The sequence below is a fragment of the Falco cherrug genome, chromosome 2, assembly GCF_023634085.1.
Source record: "Falco cherrug isolate bFalChe1 chromosome 2, bFalChe1.pri, whole genome shotgun sequence".
Taxonomy (NCBI): domain Eukaryota; kingdom Metazoa; phylum Chordata; class Aves; order Falconiformes; family Falconidae; genus Falco; species Falco cherrug.
Genome location: NC_073698.1, coordinates 1,975,116 through 2,001,306, shown reverse-complemented (window position 1 = coordinate 2,001,306; position 26,191 = coordinate 1,975,116). Strand labels below are relative to the sequence as shown.

The window sequence follows — 26,191 nt, the reverse complement described above, 5'->3', positions numbered from 1 at the left end:
GAAAGCCTTTCTCCTCCGCAGTTTTTATGTACACTCACCAAGGGGCAGTAAGCTGTCTGACACGTCAGAATGTCATCTGCAGAAAAACGATCTGTCAGAAGTGCTTTCAGGTATGTTTGGGAAGGAAAACCAAGGTATCCAACAGTGATTATATAGATACGTTTTTTTAAATCATAGGTTGCCACTGAGCAGAAATTTTCATCCTCTACCAGATAATTTAGACCAATTTGTTGAAGGTTATTTGAAAAAAGTCATTTGGCCAAGTGTGCCTCTCCACATATATCCACACAAAAGCATGAAGATCACGAGTTTTATCCCAACTGAACTGCATATATGTCACTTAAATGTGAAGTTTTCATGTTCTTCTCAAATCAAAGAATAAAAATACTGGAGGGATTACTTTGTAGGGAACACAGAATTCCAGTGTCTAGCACCACAACCAGACATGAGAATGTGTCTGATTTTCTAATATGATATGAGGATTACAGAACTATACTGAAATGAGGACATTTTTGCAAAAAATACTGTAATACAAGACTCGGCAGCATGCTGCCCTTCCAAAATTGAGATGCAGAACAGATTTAAGTATGAAAACATTAAATTAGGAGTGAGATAGCCTGTAATTTTCTTTTTGCCAGGTTGTGTTTGATGTCTCGGTCTATGCCATAAATTCATTAAAGTGAGTGTGAATTTTCTCCTTTGGTTCCTTCCCCTTCTACCAAAATACTTGCCTTTATTCACAGATCTGTTACATTTGCCAAAATGTATCAGTTGGTAGTGACTGGGCTGGGTAAGAAACTAAAAGGTAAGCACTCACCTTTTTTGTTTTTCTCTTAAATTGGTTCTGATTGGTTTTTTCCTAAAGAAGCAGCAGATCTCTGCAGTCTTGCAAAACTCTCCTAACAAGCTATCACCATATGTGCATGCGAACACCTCAGCTCTTTACATACCTGAATATCTCCAATCCACTGAGTCTCCCCATTTTCTGAGGCTGTAAGCTCTTCAACTAATACTGACGGGAACACCCCAATGCGTCCATTGAATTCTCCTTCCCAAAAGCCATCATCATCTTGATTTTCCTTGTTCAAGATGCGGATGATTGCTCCTTCCGGGAAGGACAGCTCATCATCCGTCTGGCCCTCGTAATCATAAAGTGCTTTTACAAAACAGACTGAAGAACAGAAGCAGAAAAAATAAAAAATGTAATTGGCATGAGCTTCAAAAACAGAAGAAGTACTATATATAATTTTATGGTTGGACTTAACAATCTTAGAGGTTTTTTCCAACCTAAGTGTTTCTATGATTCTATAATTGCTGAATCAAATAATTTTAGGGTTTTTTTTTAATTTTAGTTTATGTTAATCTCAATTCTATGAGATAGCCAGGTAAATTATGCAGATTTGATACGAGATGGATAATTACTGAGAAGAGCTGTACTCAGATACAGGTCAAATACGGGAAATTCTCACGTGTGATAGGCAAACTCAATAGGCGGAATGCTTCTGAGAACAAGCTTAATAAACTATGTATTTATTTATTGGCATTTACCACTGGAGTCTCCATTCAGGCTGCCTGAGACTAAGTCAGCCTCAGTAGAGTTGTTTGAGGTGTGTGATCGACTATCCAGTGCTGCGAGGGACTGCAGCATGCTCAGCAGACTGCTGGATGTTGGGAACTGCAGGTACTTCTCCGGCACATAACCCACTTGACCCGCCTTATTCCGTGCCTGTAAATAAACAACATAAAAGATGCACTGGTGTTGCATACTGCTCTGAGAATAATCCAAATACTTTCTTCCGTTCCAAGTTCTATTTCTAAAAGGAATAGTGAAAAGCAAACTATCTCAGAAAAATGATACCTTTACCCAGTCTTCCATATCTCCGTCTTCAATAACCTCCAGTACCTCATGTTCCTCTATGGTCAGTTCATCTGGCTGAGAAGCCTGAAGTACAGAACAGGAAGACCAGAAAATAAAAAGTCTTTTCAGGCGACTGGGACAGGCAGTGTGAAGAACCTTCTCACCCAGACTTTTATTAAAACTTTTGGTTTTTTAAAAATTGAAAATTTAGTGACATAACGTATTTTAAAACATGTTTATAAGCGTTCTTCTGTATACCTACTGACCTTCATGAGACTCTTTTTCACTCAAGAGGACAGACGGAAGCACCCTGACCACCACCCAGTGCGCCGAACCCTATTTTCTTTTGAAACCCTAATTACTCCGTGCTCTTAAGACTACGTCTGCCGCTGGCTTCAGCTACCACAGCGGTGTGATGTACAACTGACCTAGTAGTGCTTGCAGAAGTAAATTAGCATGAATGTAGTTTGTCAGCAAAGCTTTAACTCATGAATGGTGGTTTCACTATGACAGTACAGAGAAGAGCTTTGTCGTACAGCACGCAAGCACGTCTAACACCGAGAGGGCATTTCTAACATAGCCACACCGGCTCAGCCACGGAAACTGCATCTTCCAACGGCAGGCACGCACAGCTGGTCTCCCTGAAGCCAGACAAGGACATCTCTGCATGCTGCAACTCATGCACAGACTTCGGCGCTCTGCTGAACGGCAGTTTAAATGTGCTTCACCGCGGTGTAGACTCTACGCTGCTGCAGTTTTCCATGGCTAGATGTTAGCTGGATCTAATGTGCACCATTACGGAGTCAGATGCTGACACCCTACCTCAAAACTCCCACAGGTACAGGCACATCTATTGTGCTTTTTTTCTTCCATAATTCATTTTTCTAATATATATTTTTTTAAGTCACAAACCTTATATGAATAAACAACTTTGCAGGTGAGAGGATAATTTCTGAGAGTACCCGAAGGACTAGAACTGCTGTCATCAAAAACATCCATGCTGTCTTCAAACTCTTCACCTTCTTCCTTTTCTGCATCAGCATTGATCTATTAAGACAAATCGAAGTTGGCATTATACTATCAAATAAAAATAAGTGAAATAACAGTAAAAAGGAATTCATCTGTACTCTTCACTGTGGTTTCTTTACTACTACTGATCATTGAAAATGGACAAAAAACCCAATGACTAAATAACATTGAACATATGATTCTCAAATGACATGAGAAAAGCAGTCAACAAACAAAGCAAATAGAGGGAAGCAAAAGAGTAAGAACTGTCACCAAATTACATCTTTGCTTAACTCAGCTGTATTTCTTGATTCAAGCACAGGCCCACAGACTTTCAAAAGAACTGTAGAAGATTTTGGAAGCTCCATCTCCACTGCTGGACAGTTACCTGTTTTTTACACAAGCTGTGAAACAGTGACTACTGTACTTCGGAGATGCCATTTCAGAGGCACAGCAAATAGTTTTAATGGAAAAAAGAATCTTACTGAGAATTATGCTACTAAAGGATTAATGTACCTGTGACCACCAGTTCTAAAATGAAACTGCGGTGAAATTACTTAAACTTGAAGAAATGAGACAAAAAAACCCAAAAAACCAAAACCCCAAAAAATCAGCCTTCCAGCTGGTGTCTTCTGCACAATAGATTGCTGCAGTTTATTAAAAATAAAAAAATCTTACAGAAAGAATTATGATTAAAAACTAGCTATAACAGTTTAAATAAAACCTAAAGTCAATACTCTGGAAAAATACAAGTTTCTATAAATGTAGTTTGGGCAACACTGACATGAGCTGTGCTTTGGCCTTGTGCCTGGATTAAATTCTGAATAAACACTTTATCTCATGCGAAAACAGGCAAGTTCTTTGAATCAAAGGCAACACTGTCATGGATTTGCCATCTTCCCTTTATTTATTCCTTTTAATTTGGGAGTGAATTTGGTATTCCTCATGAAAACTGAAAGGCTAATAAATCAAGAGAGACCAAAAAGGCACCGTGCAGTCTCGCTGAAGCAGCTGTCTCTGCACCTCCGCTCTGGAACACCTTTGCTTTAATAGACCTGGAGTAGAAGAGCACAAAGCTTCATCATTTTCCGATTTAGATTAATCTTTGTTAGGATTTTTAGACTACATCCTCGTAACTGATACTATTTTCCCCCCACTCATTGTCATTCAAGTGCCATTTACATCCTTTGCTACTTAAATGCATTCACGGATGTTGTGGTAATAAAAAAAAAATCACTGTCCTACCTAGCTAATGCTTTGATACATTACAAGCAACTACAAACTGCAACAAGTTCAAGGTTTCCTCCTCCAGTTTCTAATTGCTTTTTGCTGGGCATGGTCTATGTCCCAGCAGCCAACACTGCCACGCAGCTGACAGCCATATGAAACACCACGGAAATTAAGTGTATCATGTCCAGAAAGACTCATTCGTAAAACATCTGCTCCTGGTTCTCTAACGCGAGGAGGAAAAAGACATTTTAATTTTTAGTGTGTGGGCTGCTCAAACTGCTTGAATAGCATCATTTGCGAAGTAGGCACACCAAGGGAAAACAGCAATAATGGTACAGAAAACTTAGTGGTTTGTTTCATAAAGCTCATCTTTCTACAGAGGCTGGTGATGACAGACAGTGTAAGCAAAGAATAAACACATGAGAGACAACTATCCCGAAGGTACGGAACAGACAGCAAACACAAGAATAAACGCAGGTACGAAGGTGACAAGATAGCTTGATTATACCTATGAAAAAAGGCATGCGAATCTATCTATCTATATCTTGTTTTGTTGAATATCCTACGCAAAAGAGATCAGATACCAGAAAGAATACCAAAAGCCCTTTTTTTGTCCTCGGAAATGGAGAGACCCCAGCAGCAACAGAGAACACATTTACACTGAGCCACCATCCATCTGATTTGGATGTTTGACCTGCAGGAGCCAAAAAAGGTGGCGGTTTCGTGCCGCCTGGCTAATGGAGCGGTCTGCCGGAGCACCCGCGGCTATCCCTCGGCCAGAGGCCGTTTGCAATACATGTGTTTAGGGGCGGAAACCACCACTTGTTCCACACAGGTTGCTGGTATCAAGATGACAATCAGGCTTGAATATGAACCGGTAAGTTAATTACTGAAAGATGCCATAACCTTTTACAGTTAAAAGGTTCTCTATCCCTTTGCAGTTAAGAGCATCCATTTTCAGGTTCACAGGAAATGTACTGACTGCAACCTTTATTTCTAACTCTGCCATACTGCACTTCTACTGTACAAATGCTTCTTGCAACTCTACTGTTTCAAGTTCCAGCAAATACAGAACACAAACACCATAAAAACATTGTTCTCTCTTCCTTTTTTTGAATAAATGACATAGTGTTTACAACACTTTTGTTGTAGGCAGCACAGGCACTGCATACATTTGCTAGATGACATTAAAACTCAAAATGACGATGAACTTTTTTGGCATGTACACTGGAAAAAGAAATAAATTTATTCCTTCCCATCATTACACATTTCCTCATTATATCAGAAAGTCAGCCAGCTGGATAGGTGGTGCGATATTAACTCCTTCAGCTTGTTACATTACTGTAGCAAGTTAAATAAATACGGTGATATCAAAGCATCAATGCTGCTTTCTTCTTCTTAGCCCTTTAAAAGAAAAGACCTCCAGAGCTTTGCTGAACAAATTATGCCATGACAACTACCGGCACAAAGAGCAACGCTGTGCACAGTGTAAGGATGGCAGCTAGCTGGTTTCTGAACATTAAACACTGCCGGCTCTTCAAGGATGAAGTGAAAATGCTGCTTGTTCTATGCTGCAGTAATTCTTCTAATAATTGCAAGCAGCGTCATTTTGGTAACAGTTCTGAGAATTCCATCTCTGGGCTGTCCTCACCTGGCCTGCCAAAATCAACAGCATCTTCTTCTTTTTTTTTTTTTGTCTTTCTATCTTTTTTTTTCTTTCATACAGGAGTGTACATAAGCGTAAAAGAGGAAAGTAAGAATCAGAGTTTAACCTCCCCCACTGTGGCATCGGCTGGGTCGCTGACGACTAGCACGGGGCTTGGCTCCAGGGCCAGCTGTTGGCCCGTCTGATGAGACAGAGAACAAGGTACGGGACAGCATCCAACGTGCACGACGGGAAGTTAAAGGAGGTGGAGTACAAGAAGCAAGGGGAAAAAACCCACTGTTAAACACAGCTACGTAACATATCCTCATCTATCCTAGCTAGAAAGGATCTGAAACGAAACTCAGCACGAGAAGTCCTTTGGGATTTGGGAAAGCTGAAGCTTGGATCTGCATACTACAGCTTTACTCTCTCATTATACTACTAGCTGTGGGAATAAATCCTGCAGAGACAGACTATGCGGAGCCGTGATTATCACCTTTACTGCAAATCACTGTCACGGTGTTTGAGCTCCATGTGTCATGTTCTAGAAGAAACATCCTCACGCCCTGAAGAAAGCAAAGAGCGCACTGAGGAAGCATTTGCTGAGACTCCATCCAGTGCTTGCTCACTTCTTTGAGCTGAAGTTGACATAGATGGAAACATCCATACATCCAAAATAAACCTTTCCCTCTAAAGGATGGCACAATTACCAAGATGACAATAAAAGCATGAAGAAACATGGGAACAAGCAGGACTTTTTGTGTGTAGGTAGCACATATTTGTTGAAGTTGAGATTTTGTTTTTCTTAGGTGGCCAGCCAAAGCAAGCCATTCTCCAAACCAGTTGCCACACAATGAAAAACCACATCCCCATTCCCCCCCAAGTTTTGTTACACAGAAGATCTATTCCGGCTGTCCAAAGCATTTAAGAGTCAAAAGAAAGTGTGAATTAAATAATTTTAACAGCGTATGAAGACCCTAATTAGGAAAAGTATCCACATGCAAACCGAGACTTTACAAAAGCTACTGAATTTTGTTAAACATTGAATATGTAAACACGCACAGAAAATCCAAAATTTGTTTGAGGCAAATTAACCAAACCTTCAGGAATTTTTTTTTTATTGGTTGCTGGTGAAAAGCAACAGATTGGTTAGTTTTACTGCCAAAGGTGACAGCTCAGTATCACAAGCCATGTAGGGGAATTAAAAAAAAAAAGGTATTATGAGCTCTTTTAGCCCTCCCTCGTTTCTGAACAGGGTTTCTTGGTTCAGGCAGCTGTTCAATTCAGCCATCGCGATTTATTTTGAAATATATCATTCTTCGGCAGGAGAGAGGGGAGGAAAATGAGAGTTTGCTTTTTATTCTTTCTTGAATTACATAAAAACATGCTTTCTTCCAAGCTAAACAGATGGGAGATGTCTCTGGCCTGTTTTTCAAACCAGCTATAGAAACTACAAATGCAATTAGTCTTACGTACAACTGAGTAAAAACCCATTACCAATCTTCCACTGATCCATAAAGTTTCTTTTTGGTTCAATCTTGGGTATATTTTCAAAAGAGTTAGCGTGACTTTGGACACAGCAAGACATATTCATGCCATTGGAATTCAACAGTTTAAGAAGTTACCAACTTTTTGGATGAAATGCAGTAGTGATCAAGTTTGTGGTTTGTTCCAATTTAACCTCTTTACTGCTTTAAGTGTCACTATTCATACATAAAATGTCAAATATTTTCTGTATCTCAAATAACAGGGCAGTAACTTGCAGGTGAATAGTGGCAACATCCGCGCCTATGACGAATCTTTGAGGGCAACATCTAACGCTGCTCACAGGAAGGGACAGCCCATTTTCCAAGGCCTTAAGCTGATTTTGAATGAATTAAATTGTCTTCTCAAATATCAAAATCAATTTGGAAAACAGGCTTTGCTCTCCTGATGACTTTCACTGTGATCTCTACATAAACAACTCTAAGAGGTGATGTAGAGTCTACAGTAGTTTTTTAAACATTTGGAAGAATAAAGCCTTTCATGCAAGTATCCAGGATAATACTGTAAACAAGGAAACTTCAAAGAAACATGCCGACATTTTTCTTTTCAGGTGACGGCAAATAAATGTTATGGCACTTATCCAAGGTTTGAAACACCCATCTAAAGTAAACTCAGCAACAGAACCCTGAAATCCTTTTCTTTGTTTGTTTTTTTTTTGCATGAAATTCAGACACATGCTTCACCCATGTAAAGCTACAAGACTTTTCCTGTTAGCTAACAACCAACCAAATATTATCAGTTTTGGTTTATATTCATGATTAAGTTCAGAGTTGCTACTAGGAAAGAGCCACGTGGAAATGAGGTGGGGTTTACACCTTGGAAACCGTACCAGGTGGGAAGAGCCGTTGTTGGTCACCGAAGGCAGGCTGGCCCAGCGTTCATTTTCCAGTTCTTCCATCACTTGGTTCATTGCACTTTTTAGCCACGTATCCACGGACACACCGATCTGCTTCAGCAGATCAAGACGGGCTTCTGCTTTCAGCTTAATTATCTGCAGAAATAAACATGCACAAGTTAGAATTCTTTCAAGATTACATTTCACTCCTTGCCACGATTTAAATGTGTTACTTCCTGATCCGCAAATTACTCAGGTGGCTCCAAAAGCTGCTCCACATGGAAATGAGTCCAGTTCTTCATTTCCTTGCCTGCAGGAATGCAGTGTGAGCCAAGAGACGGGGAATGGTTTTCTGGAGATGTAAAACTACAGGCACGGAAAATTTCACAAGTTGGTGCTTTTAAAATAACATCTATTAGTTTATGCTAACTTTCTATCACTATATTCTAGTGGTTGGTTAGTTTAGATTCTTTTCAAAGTCTGAAAACCTGGCAAAAGCCAGTGCTTCACAGTATTTTTAAAATTAGGAATACTCCTGAGCTGCAGACCCTGGATGCCCTTTTGGCTGGTGCCTAAACTGAATGTGATACACAAATAAATCCCATGTGGTACAGTCGCACAAATCCCCCAACCCCCCAAATGAGGCTATTTTCCGTCAGCACTTGCCAGAGATCACAGAAAGCTTATTTGTTATGGAAACAGAGTATCTTAATAACTCCAAAATTAAATAAATATCACACTTCAATGAATAGTTTCATGATTTTTTGTCCTTTGAACAGAATGAAAATTTAGGTTTTCTGACAGCTGGGTTCACTTCAGCATCCTGGCACGCTTTCTGGCCGATGGAGCCAAAGCTTTAACAAATTCATGGCAAACCACCACCCTGATCCAAATTATTTAACAATCTAAACAGAAGGAATGGAAAGAGCAGTATGAAGAAATTCAGAATTTCAAGAAATGCCAAATTTAGAACTTCCAGAAAAGAAGAATTTCAAGAAAAGCAAAGGAGAATTTCAAAGATGTCATCAAGAAGCGGGGGGCAACCCTAGGAACAGAACCAAGGATAGTTATGGCCAGTCCAGCCCTATCATCCCCCCCGTGGCACTTGGTCACCAGAGGGACAAAACCCAAGTGATTTACCAAAGGTCCTTCAGTAAGTCACTGATGGAGACTCAGAATCCCACTGAATCACCCTGGAGTTTTTCCTGCATTTCCTTTCACAGCATTGCTCTTTCTTAGCAAGTTACTGTGCAGGCAGCAAATTCTCATCTCCTTTCTTGCCTTTCAGCCCTTTCCACGGGGATCAGAAGCACCTTATTCAGCCCTACTGCCTGTACTGACAAATCAAACTGACAGCAGCCCCGACAAGCAAGCCCAGCAAAAATAGATGGCTCTAAGCAAAAATTAGAGGGAAATTACTTTTTCTGTAGTGGCCAAAGCACGCTAGACTATGTAAGAACATATGTACAGTGAACTAACATGCCAACTGGTGCTACGTACATTTTTATCTCTGTTACATATATCCTAACTGTATACAAAATTTTGTGTGGAGCTCAAATGATACTCATTTTTTTCTTGGTATTGACATGCCGCTGCACTTTACTATTATCTTTCTATTAAGAAAAGTCAGAAAACAGATGACTGTAACTTTCATTCAGCTGAACCCCCAAACATAGATCCATTTTCATTTTAAAAACTATTTGCAAGTGACTTTTAAACCTGTTTCAAACAAAAAACTACTTTTGAGAGATATTGGGTTTCACTCCATTTAGAAGAAACGTGATTTTTAACATGTAGCTAAGTTATTAAGAGTAAAATCTATTATGTAAAATGTGTCTTTGTATGGATACAGGTGTATGCACACTCTCCCGCACAATTGGGTATGGAGACTGAAGGGTCGGATGAGTTTGAGAAGTATTTCCCATGACAAAAGCCAAAGTCACTTAGCCAAGTGAAGTTTTGCACTTCTCCGTGCAAACAGGCTTCAGGTGAATGATTAACATGTCTTGTGAACACCGTTCATATAGGCGAGAAAATAAGGAAAAAAGTAATATATATTAATGCACATCACACTACTTCCATCAAGATTCAGAAAATAGTGATTTAAAAGGAATAAAGAGCCCAAAGATTGATCCACACATCAGCATTTCCATTTGAAAGGCAGACTCTTTCAGTTCAACTGCAGCACAAAGCATCTTCTGAAAACCCCGTAAGTTAGTACGGCCCAGCCCCAGCCTGAAATTTGTAAATATTTACAAAAGCAATACCTATGAAAAGATCTGAAATCAGAAGTGTGAGATGGTGTTAACAGTTTTGAGTTCCAGGGGTGAATGGAGTAGGCATTTCATTTGTCTTAGAGAGGCAATACCTCTCACTTGTTGTTTTTCCTTTTGTCCCTGCTCATATTAGTTTGTATATTTTAAAGCTGTAAGAACATGGAAACAATAATAGTTTTAATTAAGCATTAACCTTTTCTTTGGAAAAAATCGTTTTAGGAGCACCTACCAAATTGAGAAGTGGATTTCTCACTGTATCAGGCTAAACAGAGAACACACTTTTAAACCAAAGATGTTAGCACAGAAGGGCTGCACCGAAAAAGCTGAATCCAGGGATGCCGATTTCTGCACATGAACACACACCTCTCCTGGTAACAAGTATTCGAGATTTTGAACAAAACCACTTTCTAACCACATCTCCTTTGGAAGAAGGGGAGCTGAGCGGCTCTGCAGCCCCCAGGGAAGATGAGCGCTGATCCTGCCTCTTACCTGGATGCTCCTACACCCAAGATAACACCCTGCTAGCCCGACGTTCGAGCACGGTCAGCTCCAGCCTGGCCTGGCAGCTGCGTGCGAGCAGGCAGCTCAGACAGCTGTAGCGTGGCAGCCACCTCGCCAGAGGCAGCTGACTCAGCCGGGATGGGGTTGTGGCACCGGTAAGGCACGGGTAGGTTACCGGCTTCAGTGGAACACATCACCCTCTTACCGCTTTTTTGGAAACTGTGATAGATTGACTTCATGCAGGTCGATGCAAGCCATTTGCTTTAGCTTGTTAATGAGAAACTCTGCATTTTATCATGTTGCCAAGCTGAGGTTCCTCTGCGTACATATATACACACACTCATAAAGTAGCCATTCCCTAATCTGCCTTTATATTCTGACATTGTCTTACGAGGACCTTCCATATACCTTCAACAAAAGTTGCCTAGGAAATGATCAGCCTAGTTGTTCTGCTGCTTCACCTCGTTATGCAATTTCCAATTAGCTTGAGTTATGCAACAGCAATAAACATTAGTCTAGGCATGCTATAAACATTTGTCGTTCATATTAGTACTCAGTCTGCTGTAAACCACGTTGTTTGTACAAACTTGTTAGCTAAAATAAACAAGCTGCTCCACGATCCTTGACTGTACTTGCTAAGGGTCAGACATGAGCTTTTAATTCAAGGTACCCAGCAAATCCAGCTGAGTTACCCCATTCTATTTACACATTGTAGGCTTAATATTCAACAAATGTTTGTTCCAAACCACAAATGTTTTGAGTTTCATTCCATTGCAGACAAGCCATAAAAGTACTTACAGTATTAGGTCAGGCCTGCACTTGAAAGATGCAGAATGCTATTTACAAGCATACAGATAAATTTTTACCTAAATAATTATACTGGTAGACCAGGGTTAACAGCTTCCTACCTATAGAAAAATAACACAACCAAACCCCAACAAACCAGACAGTAGTATAACTTATTCCGCCGCTGACACAGGAACAGCTACATGATTAGAAATACAAGCACTTCATTCAACTACCACTATGTCTAAATTAGCTGGGGTTTGATGCTTTCATTGTGTCACAATAAAATGTTAACTAAGAGGGAAAAAAGGGATCACCTGGAGGAAATACTGGTGTTTTCACCAGCACCAAGCTATGCACCAAGCTTTTCTGTATGTGTCCCAAAGCACAACGTAGGTTCTTCCCTTTGGCAGGTGAGGTTTCTGCCAGCTGGAGTCCTCACTTCATCAAGGAGGGACCCACCTTGCACAAAGGACGTGACTTCAGCTTGCCCAGTCTTCCCTTGCAGTTCCTGACGCGGGAAGGGAGCCAAGGAGTGACACAGTGGCACAGGAAGAGCCGCGGTGCGCTTTCTGACAAACCACAGCTTTGGATGCACTAGCTCTCAACGCCTCGTTCCCTCAAAGACATCCTATATTTCACGTTAAAAACTACACAAGGCTTTAATCGCTGATTTCCCCTCCCAACCAAAGGGTCCCCAGCAGACACACATGCCATACTCCTGACTGAGAGACCTCCACTGGCAGAAGCTCACAGACTGGAAAATTCTTTCAATCAAGTAACCCCTTGATGCATTCCCAGCAATACCAAGTATCTCCAGGAAGGCAGCTGAGTTTCGAAAGCACAGGAACGCTGGAATCCAGCACTCGCTCTGAAATGTCATCGTTATTAAGTCTCACAGTAGGACAAATATTGTCCTATTTAATAGTGAAATTGCTATTTACAATTACTATTTACCAATTACTGTTTTAATAGCTAAAGACTAGGATTATCTTTACCCTGATTTAAAAATCATCAGCCACCCACAAAATTTACAAACAGCTTTCTGGGTGGTTCCTGCTTCTCTGAGCCTTTCTTTTGCCTTAGTTGATGGTAGGTTTTAAGAAGATGAAAGGAAAAAACTCCAAAGTTTTAAAAAATATAAATATTGTTATCTATTTCTCACATACCTATCATTGCTCTACATGGAAGAAGGAACAGTTTTGTTTATTTACTGTTCCAGTCTTAATTAAGTAAAGGCTTTAGACCTACAGCTTGCACAAGATGAAGATAAACAACTGCTTTGGAAGTCATGAAAATTAAATGCAGCAAGATTACATAGTTGTTCTCTGTTCCCAGAAGGAAAAGCGCCTGTAGAAACCCAGCATTCATGTACATTCCACAAACACCTCAGTTACAAGTCCTTTAAAGTAATTTATAAAAGTGTTGGGGTAAAAAGCAAACACAGACACCCACCAGAGCTGATCTGACGTGGCCCCCTCAGTCTGGATTTTAGACAGAAGTCCTACTTAGGAGCGTGTTCAGATATGAAAGTTGGATTAAATTAGAATTGCAAGTAGACCTAAATCATCGGTTGTGAGAACTACTTTATTGCAATGCAGTATTCTAGCGGCAGGAGCAAAATCATTAAGGGGGCTGGACAGCCTTATCTGGCAAACTGTTTTAGCTAAGAAGAAACAACACGGAAAGGTTTTGGCAAAACATTCTGGAAAGATACTATCTTTATTTTTTCCTCTATTTAGAAACATTTTTGTTTAAATTCTAAGCTGTTTTTAATTTTAAAAGGTATTTACATGAAATAATTCTCTTAATTAAAAACAATTTAGCATTTAAATTTTGGGGGTACCTGATTTATTTGCACAGTGACAGCTAGAACTAACTATGAGTACAGTAAAAACAAGTATTGGAATGCCACAAATTTCTCAAAACCCAGCAGAAGCCCTCCCATGCAAACCAGTTTTAAATCGTGGTCCAGTGCTATTAACGTAGGGATGCACAAGCAAATAATCTGTGAAATCCAACTTTCACTGCTTCCTGATGCTTGGGGTGGAAAGACAGCTATGCTGAAACCACCCCAATAACAAAACAAAACAACACCCCCCAAAAAGATACCCTATCCATCGCGACTCACCTAAAATTTTGATCTCTGAGCTCAGCCTTGAGAGGGGAGCCTATCAGTAATTTTAGCTGTGCAGCATTCATCTGCAGTACTGTAAATCAAGACCATGAGATGCCACAGATTTATTAAAAAACCAGTAAGAAAAATACTCTTTCTGCTCTAACCTGTGTTTCCTTTCTCTTTTCTGCAGCAGACACCCCACACTTGCAACCTGGCTAAGGAGCGACCCGAACTAGCGAGGAAACCAGCTAACAAAGGACATTTTTCAACACAACCCCGAGTGGGCTTTTTATAAGTGTGGGAAGCTTCTAAGCTTCTAGCTTCTGCTATTACAGCAGAGTTAGTTAATTTATATGCTAAATATTCTACATGGAGTTAAATCAAACGAGACCGTTCGGGTGAAGCAAAGAGGAAATGAAACACTGACACAGATAACACGTCTCCAGAGTGAATGCCAAGGCGATGAAAACAGAGGTGAAACTGTTAATGGAGAAGAGCCCACCTGCGTAGCTCCAGCCCAACTGGCAGGCTGATTTTTCCCAAGCTCAAGCACATAAAACCATCAGAGATGCCTAAACACAGAAAGCAGTTGGTGGGGAAGGAGATGGACAGCAGATGAAAGCAGTATCAAAGCATTTTGTACAGTTTAAGAAGTTGTTCCCAGGCTACTGGTAATGGGACTGGAAAGAAAATACCTGAATTCTGTAAGCAGGAAATGAGATGAATATAAAATATATGTATGCAAACCGTTATTAACACATTTTTCTGCAGTCTTGGTAATAAATATTATCATTAATTAATACAGTGGAAGATGCTGTATACATTTCATAGTCAAAAGACTCAGTAAGATTTAACCAGAGGCTGGACTACAGACACCCTCCAAAGCCCATAACCTGAACAACTCTGTGAAACGACACCACACTCAAACCACAGGTTTAAGGAACTGAGCTGGATTTTCAGTGTGATCCAGCTTCAAAAGAACTGAATAATAATAATAAAAAAAAAGACAAAAAGGAGATCTACAAAACAAGCAACGTTAATATTACTGTTGCCCAGACTAATCCCTGGTCCCTTTATCAAAAGATCTGAGAGACAGACTATTCCCCGAAGTCCTACAGAAATTATTCTTCATCTCAGCAACGTTTAAAGTAATGATGACTATTATTTGTGGGATGTTTTCAAATTTACTTATTAATTTGTTTCCATATATAAGGACATCTAGCCTTTATAGTACACAGGGATCTGTAAGATGCATACAGAGTAAATATGGCTCTTCAGTTGACTACATCTTCCAGGAATGTTTACAACTGTATTTCATCATTAGCTTCGAAACATCTCTGTGTTTGTTCCTGCTCCTTCTTCCCCAAAAACACCTTTCTCTGTTAAATGTCCACTAACGAAAAAAGTATCCTTTATTATTATGGTGAATACGTACGACCCAGTGTTCTGAAGACGTCCCTTCTCATTGTTCATACCAGAACAGGCAAGTTTGTAAAAAGATATACTGTGAAATATTGAAGTAGGATCTGAGCATACCGCATGCCATCCAAATTTCTCACTTAAAGCAAGTCCGTGAAAAGTCATTATCAGAAAGTGGGAATTCAGTTCTCATAGGTGGTAATACAATTTTTGAACACTGCAATCAGAATGATTAAGTGTTTGGATACAGCTGATAAAGTACTAAGACTTGTACATCTTCATAATATCACAATATAGCTTCAAGGCTCTGATGGTGTTCCTCTCAACGACGGTCTCGACTCTGCAGATGTCCTCACTAAACTATTTTTCACCAGAAGAGTTCAAAATTCCTGATCTGTGGATGGCGGCAGCCTCCTTCCAGGCTAGTTCTCAATCTGCCTGGCCGGAAAGACTAACAGCTCCTACGAATCTCCTGCCGAGAAGGCAATCTGTTTATTTAGCACAGCTCTCCCAAGCATATGTTTCCTGAGAAAAGCCAGAGATGGCAGCAAGTGACATTTTACAAATTCAACTTTTTGGGAGTTGCTAGCCTTATTCCATTTCATTTTAGTGAAGCACATGGAATTAGCTTTTCTCACACTGCTTATGAGCAGAGAATGACGCCACTCCTGCAGCTGAAAGGTTCAAGTGGAAGAACGCACAAAGAACAACAGGCTGGAGCGTAGCTACATCTACTTGAGGTGCAGTAGGACCACGTGCAGCACGCAATTAATAGATTAGCTCCTAAGATAGAACAGGAGCCCAGCCAGCAAACACAACTGTTATCACAGCACAGTAATAAATATTCATAGCCAAATATAAGGGGAGGGAGAAAACAGCTCTCCATTTACCATTAAAAATGGACCTAAGCTTCTGAACTAATCAAATGAAGTAAACAGCACCATAATGAGTCTTAATCAAATCTTATCTGGTACAAACACTCTCTTGAGAGTTGTAGTTATCCTAATGATGAGACAAAATTCATCCCCCTATAATTAAGTGGAAATAGGATTAATTGCTGCGGAGGCCCCAAGACCTTCTTTGAGCATAGACCTGAGCACAAGTGGGAAATCTCCCATCATCACCGAAAAAATGTCAGCCCCCGGACCAGCTACACTGCTGGGTGAGGCTCACACCGGGCAAACAAAGTATCCGAGTCCTCGGCCTGATGGAGACAAACCAAGATGAGAGGAAGAATTCAAGTAACCCCAGCCTCAGGGGCCAGGATGCAGGCTGAAAGGAGGATTAGAGAAACCAAAGAAATAGCTTCAACTTTTGCTTATTTCTGCAACACAGATCAGTGGAGACAGGAAAATTCTGTATTCAGTAGTTTAAAGATATAGGGAAACAGGCAGTGGAGACATGGGAAGCTGTTTTAAGGCAACTGGCTGAATTAACAGCTGTACAATGCCCAACAACCCTCACTACTGTTGTCACAAAAATGTAAGCTTAAAATACAATTCTGCTTCAGTTACCTGAATCGTTGGGCAAGTGCAAAGGAGCTACAAGAATGGTTTATTTTCTGAAATTAATGAATTTCAAAGGTGTTGACCTCCTTTACAGATGATGCTTGAATCATGCCACCTTTAATTTAAATGAGCACCCTCTGCTCTCAGTGCTTGTCTTCTGGATCTAAGCTCTATGGTGTAGCATTAACCACAGTCAATTTTAGCGCTCAGCCTGTGCTGAAGTTATTATCAGACACATTCCAACATTTCCTTTAAAAACACGTGAGCAAAACAAACAAAAAACCTTTATCAAAACAGAAACTTTCAATTTTTAAGAAGAAAATACGTGTTCTGGTTATCAGTTACAGCCATTGTGTATCATCTGCCATGTATCAATTTTACAGGAGCACTCTAATATAAGCTGTATTTTCCCCCAAACTTTAATCAAGGAGTCTGCTCCCCGAAACATCGCAAGGAAAAACACCTCGTACCCCACGGAGAAAACCATCCAAAATTGCCTGCTCAGCTGTGAAAGTGCCAATCTAAGGTTTTTATGACCAGGCACTGCATCTTGCAGAAGACAAAGAACTTTGCTTCCTCCGATAGGTCTCGATCCTATGCACACTTCTACTGTATGTCTCTGCTGTACCTTCCGATTACGCCTGCTTCCACAGCCACTGCGCTTGTCAGAAAAGACCAAAGCTGGACGTACGGTACAGTCCTCAGTCCCTCTCAGTTGTTAGATTTCAAGGGACTCGGGGTCTCTGAGCAAGAGGGCAATGAGAAGAATACATCTATGCACAATACACCCTGGAGAAACCCCATTACCAAGATATATTGTCTCTAAAAGGTGCTGACTCAGCTCCTGTTGTATTAGACGGCACACAGAGACCAGTTTCTCTTCCGACAGTTAAGCAGGCTGGCGCTGCACCGATGTGTGAAGAATGTAAAATTCTCCAAGGAGAAACATGCAAGTGGAAGTGTCTAGTGACGATTAAATTAGCTTTTCCAGAAGAAACACAACATTTAATTCCAATGAGCTTGCGAAGTTATCTACCCCTTCAGAAAAGATGAAAGAAGAGGAGGAAGACAGCATATTCTCAAAGGAAAAAGCATCAAGGAGCGGGTCAAGAAGCTAAAATGGGATAGAACAACAGGCACGCTACTCCAGAAAGGAAATAAAAAGTATTTCAAGAGAAACGCTCCCCCCAACCTCCCCAACCCGTCCCCTCCCCACCCTCCCGCAAAAAAAAAAAAAAAAGAAAAAAGAAAAAAAAAAGAAGGGAAAACACCTGTGGAATGAGGAATGACCAGACACACTATCTAACACACCACGGGAGGAGAGAACGCGGTGCACATAGACGTGCACACACATGCAACCTACCAATAACATTCAGCAGAACGTCCATGCCTTCGAAGCGCTAGCAGGACACAGACACGATCCTTTAGAGACGGTAAGTGCTCCACGTGCTGCTTTACAGCTACTGCAGGTTGATGGAACCACTGACTTGAGGAAATTGTCTCAAGGTTATGAAATTCATACCCTGCAACCCTTGTCACCTTCCCGATGTGCTATCCTCTACCTGCTTTACTCCGTTAGAATGAGCGGGCGCTTTCCTCATCTGAGACTCGACCATCGTGGCAAGGCACAGCGGTGCATTAACCAATACCTGTTGCAGGCATAAGCAAAGCTGCATTGATCCCTCCCCAGTAAAATAGTTTCTTGTTTTTTTTTAAAACAAAATCAAATCTACATGTTATCATCAAACACTTCCAGACACGGCACCAGAACACATTACTCTTCCTGTCACAAACACAGCAGTATCCACAAAGTTTTGCAGATGGTAAGATTTAATGTGACAAGGTGATAACGAACCGACTAGCGTTAAAGGGCAAATTACTTCGAGCTGTTCACACAGGGTACAGCCATGCACGGTGTCAGGCAAGCGTAAACCACCCTGCCTTCGGTAACAGCTGCAAATGCAAACCCCATAAACCACCCCTTGCATGTTTTGGGGACTTTGTTGTTTTCTGTTTTACTTTATCAATTACATACATCAAACTGACCTTCAGAAAAAATAAACAGAGCCTGTGTAATCTTTCTTTTTCCACTTTCCAAGCCCCCTTTTTCTGAATAACATGGAGGTGCTGAAAAATCTTTCTCCTTCCTAAGCTAGCACCTTCCAATAATTGACTGTTGACTCCTGCCAGCTGTCCAGACACCCTTCTCCCCCCCACTTGCTGTCCTGAGAAGGACCTCTTTGAAGGACTGAGCTAACTAAGGGTCTCTTTGCTTTGCTTTTTGCTTGCCAGCTGCAGCTGCTCGACCCAAACACAGCGCAGTGAGGAAGGGGAAGGTACTTCCACAGCTCCCCTGCAGCCTAAATTCGTGGCTGTAGCTTTCTGCACAAATACCATTCCCCGCCCCAACCATCAGTAATTCCAACTTTATCAGTTGCACTTAAGTATGCAGGAATGCTGCCCATGTTTGATTTTCACATACTGAAAAGAATTATGATTGCATTACAATAGAAAATGTTTTTACTCAAAGCTTACCAAGTTTATTCTTCTATGGATCATAAGTGTGCAAAAATCCCTCATCTAATTAACGGCCCTGACATTACTTAACAGCGCAACTTAGAAGAGTGGGGACTAATAAGGGTTGAAGCTAAAAGGAAAGGCCATCCTTAAGTAAAAAAGCTCAACTTCATTCATCTGTTAGCTTCTCTTAAAATAATTCTACACTGTAAATAACTTACGTGGCAACATATACGCAAACACAATGGGGTTTACACAACTACCACTGAAAAACGCAGAGACAACTTCACGTCTCCAAAATACACGCTAGAAAACTTGTATCAAAAGAGGAAGAAGAAAGTCAGCAAAAAACACCCAGCCACTGAGCCTCCTTAAACTCAAGTACTCGGTGTTTTCACTGTATTCTGCAGTAAAATAGGACACGTGTTAAATGTCTGGAGAGAAGGGATGGTTTAACGACAATACACTTGCTAGCACTGGAAAACCATGGAAATAATCATTTGTCTGTATTAGCTGTCTACCAAATACTGTAAAACACATCTCAGAGAAAATTATTCATGCTCTCCACCCCTTTGCAGTACTGTTGGGTGTTTGTAAGGATGCACACACATGACTCCGCATTTGCTCCTCGTTAGATCTGAGAACCGCATGCTGTTACTTCCCCCTTCACCACTTTTATGAATCCCCTTCCTGGCCATGCACTTCTTGCCCAGTTTGTTTCCCAATGGAGCTCTACGCCTCCCTCTGCTTTTGGAAAAGACCCCTACCTCCTACAGCACACTACAGAGTTTATTTCTGATCGCACATCTCTTTTTTTATATATACATATATAAACCTTTCCGCTTCTTGGCACTGCCCTTCTATCCTCAGTTATGTTCTGTGGTTGTGGCCAAGGAAACTTGCAGCTTTGTCTCAAGCTCTTTCAGCTACATCTCTCAGAAAAGTCAACCTTCTGCTGAGCAAAACTTCCCGTGTGCTCTCAGATTCCTTCTTTGCTGCAACTGCATGGACAGTAACTGCTGTGCTATCCCTGCCTTGGTGTTCTCTGTGTCATTCATACGGGACTGTGCCCTAACTTCTATCGTGGAGATCCTCCTTAGCCATTACTATTGCAGCTCTTACTTTCGAAGTTCTAACTTCCCAGAATGTAACAAATCAGAAATACTCATGTCAGTTTTTCTCTCCACCATCTCTGCCAAGGAAATATCATCTTTCTTTGCTCAGCTTCCACTGATTTACTGGGTTCTGTTAATTATGCACTCTTAAGACTTGCAATCACTTAAGTTCCAGGCTGATTTCCTTACCTTTTGTAATATTTCATGTGAGAACCTTCTCTGCAACTTCTTGTCCTGATTTTATTTCTTTCTGCTGCTGCTTCTGTCTTTCATTCTCATGCTCTCTGCCCTCGCATATTTAATCATTAACTATATATACACTGAAGTACTTTGGAGTACAGTCTGTTTGAAATAGTTGACTCGGAATCACAGAATGGTTGGGCTGGAAGGGACGTTAAAGACCACCTAGTTCCAACCCCCCTGCCATGGGCAGGGACACCTCCCACCTTCAAGGCCCATCCAACCTGGCCTTGAGCACTGCCAGGGATGGGCATCCTGTGCCACCGCCTCACCGCCAAGAACTTTGTCCTAACACCTAACGTAAATCTCCCTCTTTTAGTTCAAAACCTTTACCCCTTGTCCAAGTGCTGCAGGCCCTACTAAAAAGTCTGTTCCCATCTTTCTTATAAGCCCCGTTTAAGTACTAAAAGGCCACTGCATTTTAAAACACTGTTAAGAGAGCATATTCTGAATTTGTTTTAAAAGGAGAGCCTAACATTTATCACACAGTAGGAGGAATAATTTTGCTCTGTATTTTCTAACCTCTAGAACTGTAAATCACATTCCTAATTACACCAGGCACTCCAAATATCTAGCGGTATGAGAAGCACTTAACTGAAACAATTACATTTGCTCTACAGTTTTAATTAAGGAACCCACTCAGCCAAAAACTAATAGATTAGTTCCTGTCCCTTGCAATAGGTTTTTTGAATTGCTGGCCACAGAAACAGTTAACTTTAACCAACCCAACGCTGGCAGTCAAGTATGAAGCTTGATCTTTTCATGAGCTTTCTTAACCCAGAACAGGTCTCATAAACCTCTGTAACCTTTTCAAAAGGACCCCAGAGTAAAGTAGAAAGATACAAAGTTTATTTAAATTATTTTCCCATCAACATTACAAATCAATATGTGTATCAAAAAATACTAGAACAGAAGGCACATCAGCACGTGGCAGTTGGTTCTAGAAGCCATAAAGCATGAAGACAGAGAGATGATCACCATTTTCTGGTATTAATTCCTTCAAGCAGAAGGAAACTAGTAAACCCGAGGTTGTTTTTAATCCATTTAAGACAAAGCCCCTAAATACAGACATTACAGACCTTTGCACAGTAGTGGGAAATGCAGTAAGTTTAATCACTCTTCATCAGGATTTTTTTTTTTAATATTACTTTCCTAATCTCAAGTCTTTCATTAAGTTGATTCAGTGATTTGAGAAGTATGAAATGAAGGAAAAAAAAAGACATCTGAAAACTACCTCATTTTTGATGCTACAAGCTTACATTTCCACAAACAACATTAAATAGCTGTAATGTAAATCCGTCTGTGGTTAAGAAGCCAAACATGCCAAAATAATTTCCTTACTTACCTCAGCCTTGCGAATACTCTCTCTGGCTTCATCTATTTTCTGCTCCAGTTCTGCTCGGGTTTGCTCAGACATCACAGGCCCATGGCATTCTAGCTCTTCAAGTGTCTGAAAATACACCACAGACGTAGTAAATGTTAGCAAGCCATTTACATGATAAATATTTATGGTAAGTCAGGGAAATTATTGTTTCATTAGATGCTGGGTTGACCAATAGTCGTCCATTCCAGGAAAAAAGATGATGACCAAGGGAAAACACAATTTAACAGCACAGTATTTCACATGGAAATTCCACCTAGAGGAACGCTTCAACATCTTCATGAAAACATGATACCGTGGTATGAAGCCACTCATCTGTATGTTGCCAATTACATATTTAAAATGGGTATGTCACTCCACGGTAATGTCAGGATGGAAAAAAAAGAGAGTATCTTAAACATGGAGAGAGAAGTTGCTAATGGTAGTCCTGTTGTAGGGGAAGCCAAGCCAGGTCTCCTGCATTTGCAGGAACACTGTGTCCAGAGGAGGATTTGCAGAATCATGGAAGACAGATGGGAGTTTCTTAGGTTCATGCACATGTATGTTGACTCTACAGATCCAAATGAAAAATAACAAAAGCATGTGCCTGCCCAAATCATCACCAGTTAATCTGCAAATCTGGTCTGGTTCAGTGACTCTTTATGCATTTTGTGTTAGTCACTGGAGAAAGAGCAGGAGCATCAGGTGGTAGGGCCAGAATCCAGGATGCTCGCTCCCTCCTCTGAGGAGAGTTTTTCCTATCATATTTTGGTCACAAACACTGTTAATACCCCCTGCCAGGTGCTACAACTTCTGGAGTTTTGCTACAGAGTGGCCCAGGTTCAGCAGAAGACAGGTACAACGGTAAACACCTACTGTGGTCTTGTTTCTTGCTCAATGCATCCTCCTGGGCAGTTTGAGGAATGGCTCAAACCTCTAATGTAGGACTAGAAGCCAGGTCTCCCACCTCCTGGGCAGCAGCTCACTGAGTATTACACAATATAGCATCACAGAATCATAGAATCATTTCGGTTGGAAAAGACCTTTCAGATCATTGAGTCCAACCATTAACCTACCACCGCCAAGGCCACCACTGAAGCATGTCCCCAAGCGCCACATCTACGTGTATTTTGAACCCCCCCATGGACGGTGCCTGCACCCCGTCCCCGGGCAGCCTGTGCCAGCGCTTGGCCACCCTGTCGGGGAAGACATTTCTCCCAGTGCCCACCCTGAACCTCCCCTGGTGCGGCTGGAGGCCGTTCCCTCCTGTCCTGCCGCTGGTTCCTTGGGAGCAGAGACCGACCCCCCTCGCTGCAGCCTCCTGCCAGGCAGCTGTAGGGAGCCAGAAGGGCCCCCCTGAGCCCCCTTTTCTCCGGGCTGAGCCCCCCCAGCTCCCCCTGCCCCCCCCCGAGCTGTGCCGCAGCCCCTTCCCTTACCTGAAGACCCAGTTAGGACAGCCAAATAAAGCCCTAGGTTCTTCTATGCTGAGCCACATACATAGAAATTAATTTATCAACACACACTTAATTTTGTGTCTTCATGTTAGATTTAACTGTGCATTACTCATGGGTTTTCCTAGTGTTGAAAGACTTTTGATCTCCAAATGAATAAATTATTTTTTTCTATGGGTAACATATACATGATATAGTGGAGATAAGGGAATCCCTGAAACTAGTTCAAACAGAGGCAGGCTGTGTAGAATAAAGGAAGGTCTGTATATTATTTGCAGCAAAGTAGAAGCTGTAACTTCAGATTTATATGGGAATAACAAAACGTACTGATAAACCAAAAAGTTAGAGGAGCTGCTAATCTGGCAGTTTGAGTGTATTGTATCAAGAAAGGCTATGATGAAAATGGCAGGTTGCCTGGAGAGGTAAAATGACAAAACCAATTCCTCAGTGCTTGCAACCGCTCCTCTTTCATTTGGTGGGGAGCTGCAACAAATAAAATCTGTAATTGAATGTTTTCCTAACCTACCCGCTGGCTGTGGACGATGTTTTTGTGCTCACGGGCTACCCGGGTAGCCCATTTCCGAGCCTCCTTGTTGAGGCTGTGCTCTTCAGTCGTTCCAGTTTCTGATTCCAGTTGTCGACTCTGCAACAGAAACAACGGGAGAACGAGTCATGACATAGACCTGAGGCTACCTCTGTAGATATGACAGTATTTAGTTATAGGATAACTTTATATCATATTTATCAGCCTGGGATCTTGTTTCATAGTAAACAAGAAAGATTAAAAAAAAATCGGCTCTCTTCCTTATGAACTTTATGATGGTACCAGGTTGTGAAAAGCCAACAACAAAAGCAAATCAAAGTTCACAAGAATTGACAACTCAACTGTTTCAGGAACATCAGTGTGATACTGATTACCAAACACAGTTCTACTGCAATGAGAGACATTCACGATGAATAAAACTGAAATACTGTTTCACTCGTGCACTGTATCAAAGAGGTGAAGAATAACTAGCCAAGAAAGTCACGCACTTTCTGAAGTAAACATGCATTATAGGAAGCAAATCTGAAAGGTTAAGTGTGTTCCAATGGGCAATTTAGGCTCATTCTTTGCAATTTGTGATCACATCGTAATGCCATTAAATATTTTAGAACAGCATGGCAATTCCTGTAAAAAAAAAAAATCTTGTCCGCAAAACAGCAACTGAAATTTCAAGTAATGTTTTTTGGTATTATTTCATCTTATGCCTGCTTTTATTGTGTCAATAACAAAACAAAAAAAAATTCTCCCCCTCAAGAAATGCCAACTAAAGCAAGATGAAGTAGTTCTCTAATGTCTACAGATTGAGCAGAACCCGTCTGTAACTCTCAAGGCAGACTTCCCATCATTTGATTACTAAAATAATTTCCAATCTCTCTATAATTTTCATTACTGCACCGCCCAGTGCATTAATCGTAGAATCACAGAATTGTTTACATTAGAAAATACCTTTATGATCATTGAGTCCAACTGTAAACCTACCACGCTGCTGCTGACACCGGCCAGGGCGCTGCTGGCCATCATGGCCACCTGGGCACGCTGGGGGCTCACGCCCAGCTGGCTGCCGACCAGCCCCCCCACGGCCTTTTCCACTGGGCATATTTACATAAAGATCTCAGTATTTAGGAAGCAACTCAGTCTCCATCTTTTCACTAAAGTAGGTTCCCTGATATTCCTTCTATATTTGTGGGTATTCTGTACACATTTACTGCACCTATTCTGCATAAGGATAACTATTAATCATGACTCTGGAGAGAATCCAAAAAATGGCTATGAAGGCTGAAGCACCTCTCCTGTGAGGAGAGGCTGAGGGATCTGGAACTGTTCAGCCTGGAGAAGGCTCAGGGGGACCTCGCCAAATGTGTACCGATACCTGAAGGGAGGGTGCCAAGACCACCGAGCCAGGCTCTTCCCAGCGGTGCCCAGTGCCGGGACCAGAGGCAACGGGCACCAACGGGAACAGAGGAGGGTCCCTCTCGACATCAGGAAACACCTTTTCACCGTGCGGGTGCCCGAGCACTGGCAGGCGGTGCCCAGGGAGGCTGTGGACTCTCCAGCCTTGGAGATACTCAAAAGCCACCTGGACATGGTCCTGGGCAGTCTCCAGAGGTCCCTTCCAACCTCAACCAGCCTGCGATTCTATGATTTTTTTTTTTTCTGAGCCAGTCTCATACTCTTCCCATCAGTAAAATTAGCTGTGAGAAGGAAGACATTATGTCCACCCCACCTTCCCAGGGTGTGCTCCTGGAACAACAGAACAGATTCTTACAACAGGCATTTCAGCTGTTTCCCAATTTAAGTTCATCAGTACTCTGAGACGGATTCTCAAGAACAACTCCTTTTCCTGGAAGGCTCACAGACTCACGCGCATCTTCCTAGCAAGACAGTTGCTAGTTACAACAGTCCAGAGCCACCTGCATTCCTTTTTATCACAAGTCCTCTTCAGGCTGATATGATCTCACACAATCTTTCAGATCAACCAAAAAAAAATCCCTTATAGATTATCACTCAAGAAGACAGTGTATGCTTGGTGTCGTTCAAAACAATCGGAGGCTGCGTATGCATACGCCAAAGAAAGGACCACCGCTCCATCAGTTTCTTGCTCTCACTCTCTATGGTCCAAAAGACAGGATTGTCCTTTGTCAGGTGTAGTTTGAAACTAGAGAAGATCCCGTTAGTATGAAAAAGTTGATTAGGAAGGAGAAATTCAAGGTTTGCCAGCAGGAAAAGGGTAAGAG

The 26,191-nt window shown here is 41.4% G+C and overlaps 1 protein-coding gene across 3 annotated transcripts in view; it reads right to left on the bottom strand.

Annotated features, from left to right (window-relative positions):
- FCHSD2 (FCH and double SH3 domains 2) overlaps nucleotides 1-26,191 on the bottom strand; it is a 163,576-nt gene that overhangs the window by 4,595 nt on the left and 132,790 nt on the right. For all 3 annotated transcript variants that reach the window (XM_055701811.1, XM_055701812.1, XM_055701810.1), the window contains exons 11-17: nucleotides 23,940-24,056; nucleotides 21,948-22,052; nucleotides 8,116-8,277; nucleotides 2,771-2,905; nucleotides 1,859-1,942; nucleotides 1,549-1,726; nucleotides 951-1,171 (exon numbers count right to left, since the gene is read on the bottom strand). In XM_055701811.1, the coding sequence (XP_055557786.1) occupies nucleotides 951-1,171; nucleotides 1,549-1,726; nucleotides 1,859-1,942; nucleotides 2,771-2,905; nucleotides 8,116-8,277; nucleotides 21,948-22,052; nucleotides 23,940-24,056 (1,002 nt within the window). The remainder of the gene's footprint in view (nucleotides 1-950; nucleotides 1,172-1,548; nucleotides 1,727-1,858; nucleotides 1,943-2,770; nucleotides 2,906-8,115; nucleotides 8,278-21,947; nucleotides 22,053-23,939; nucleotides 24,057-26,191) is intronic.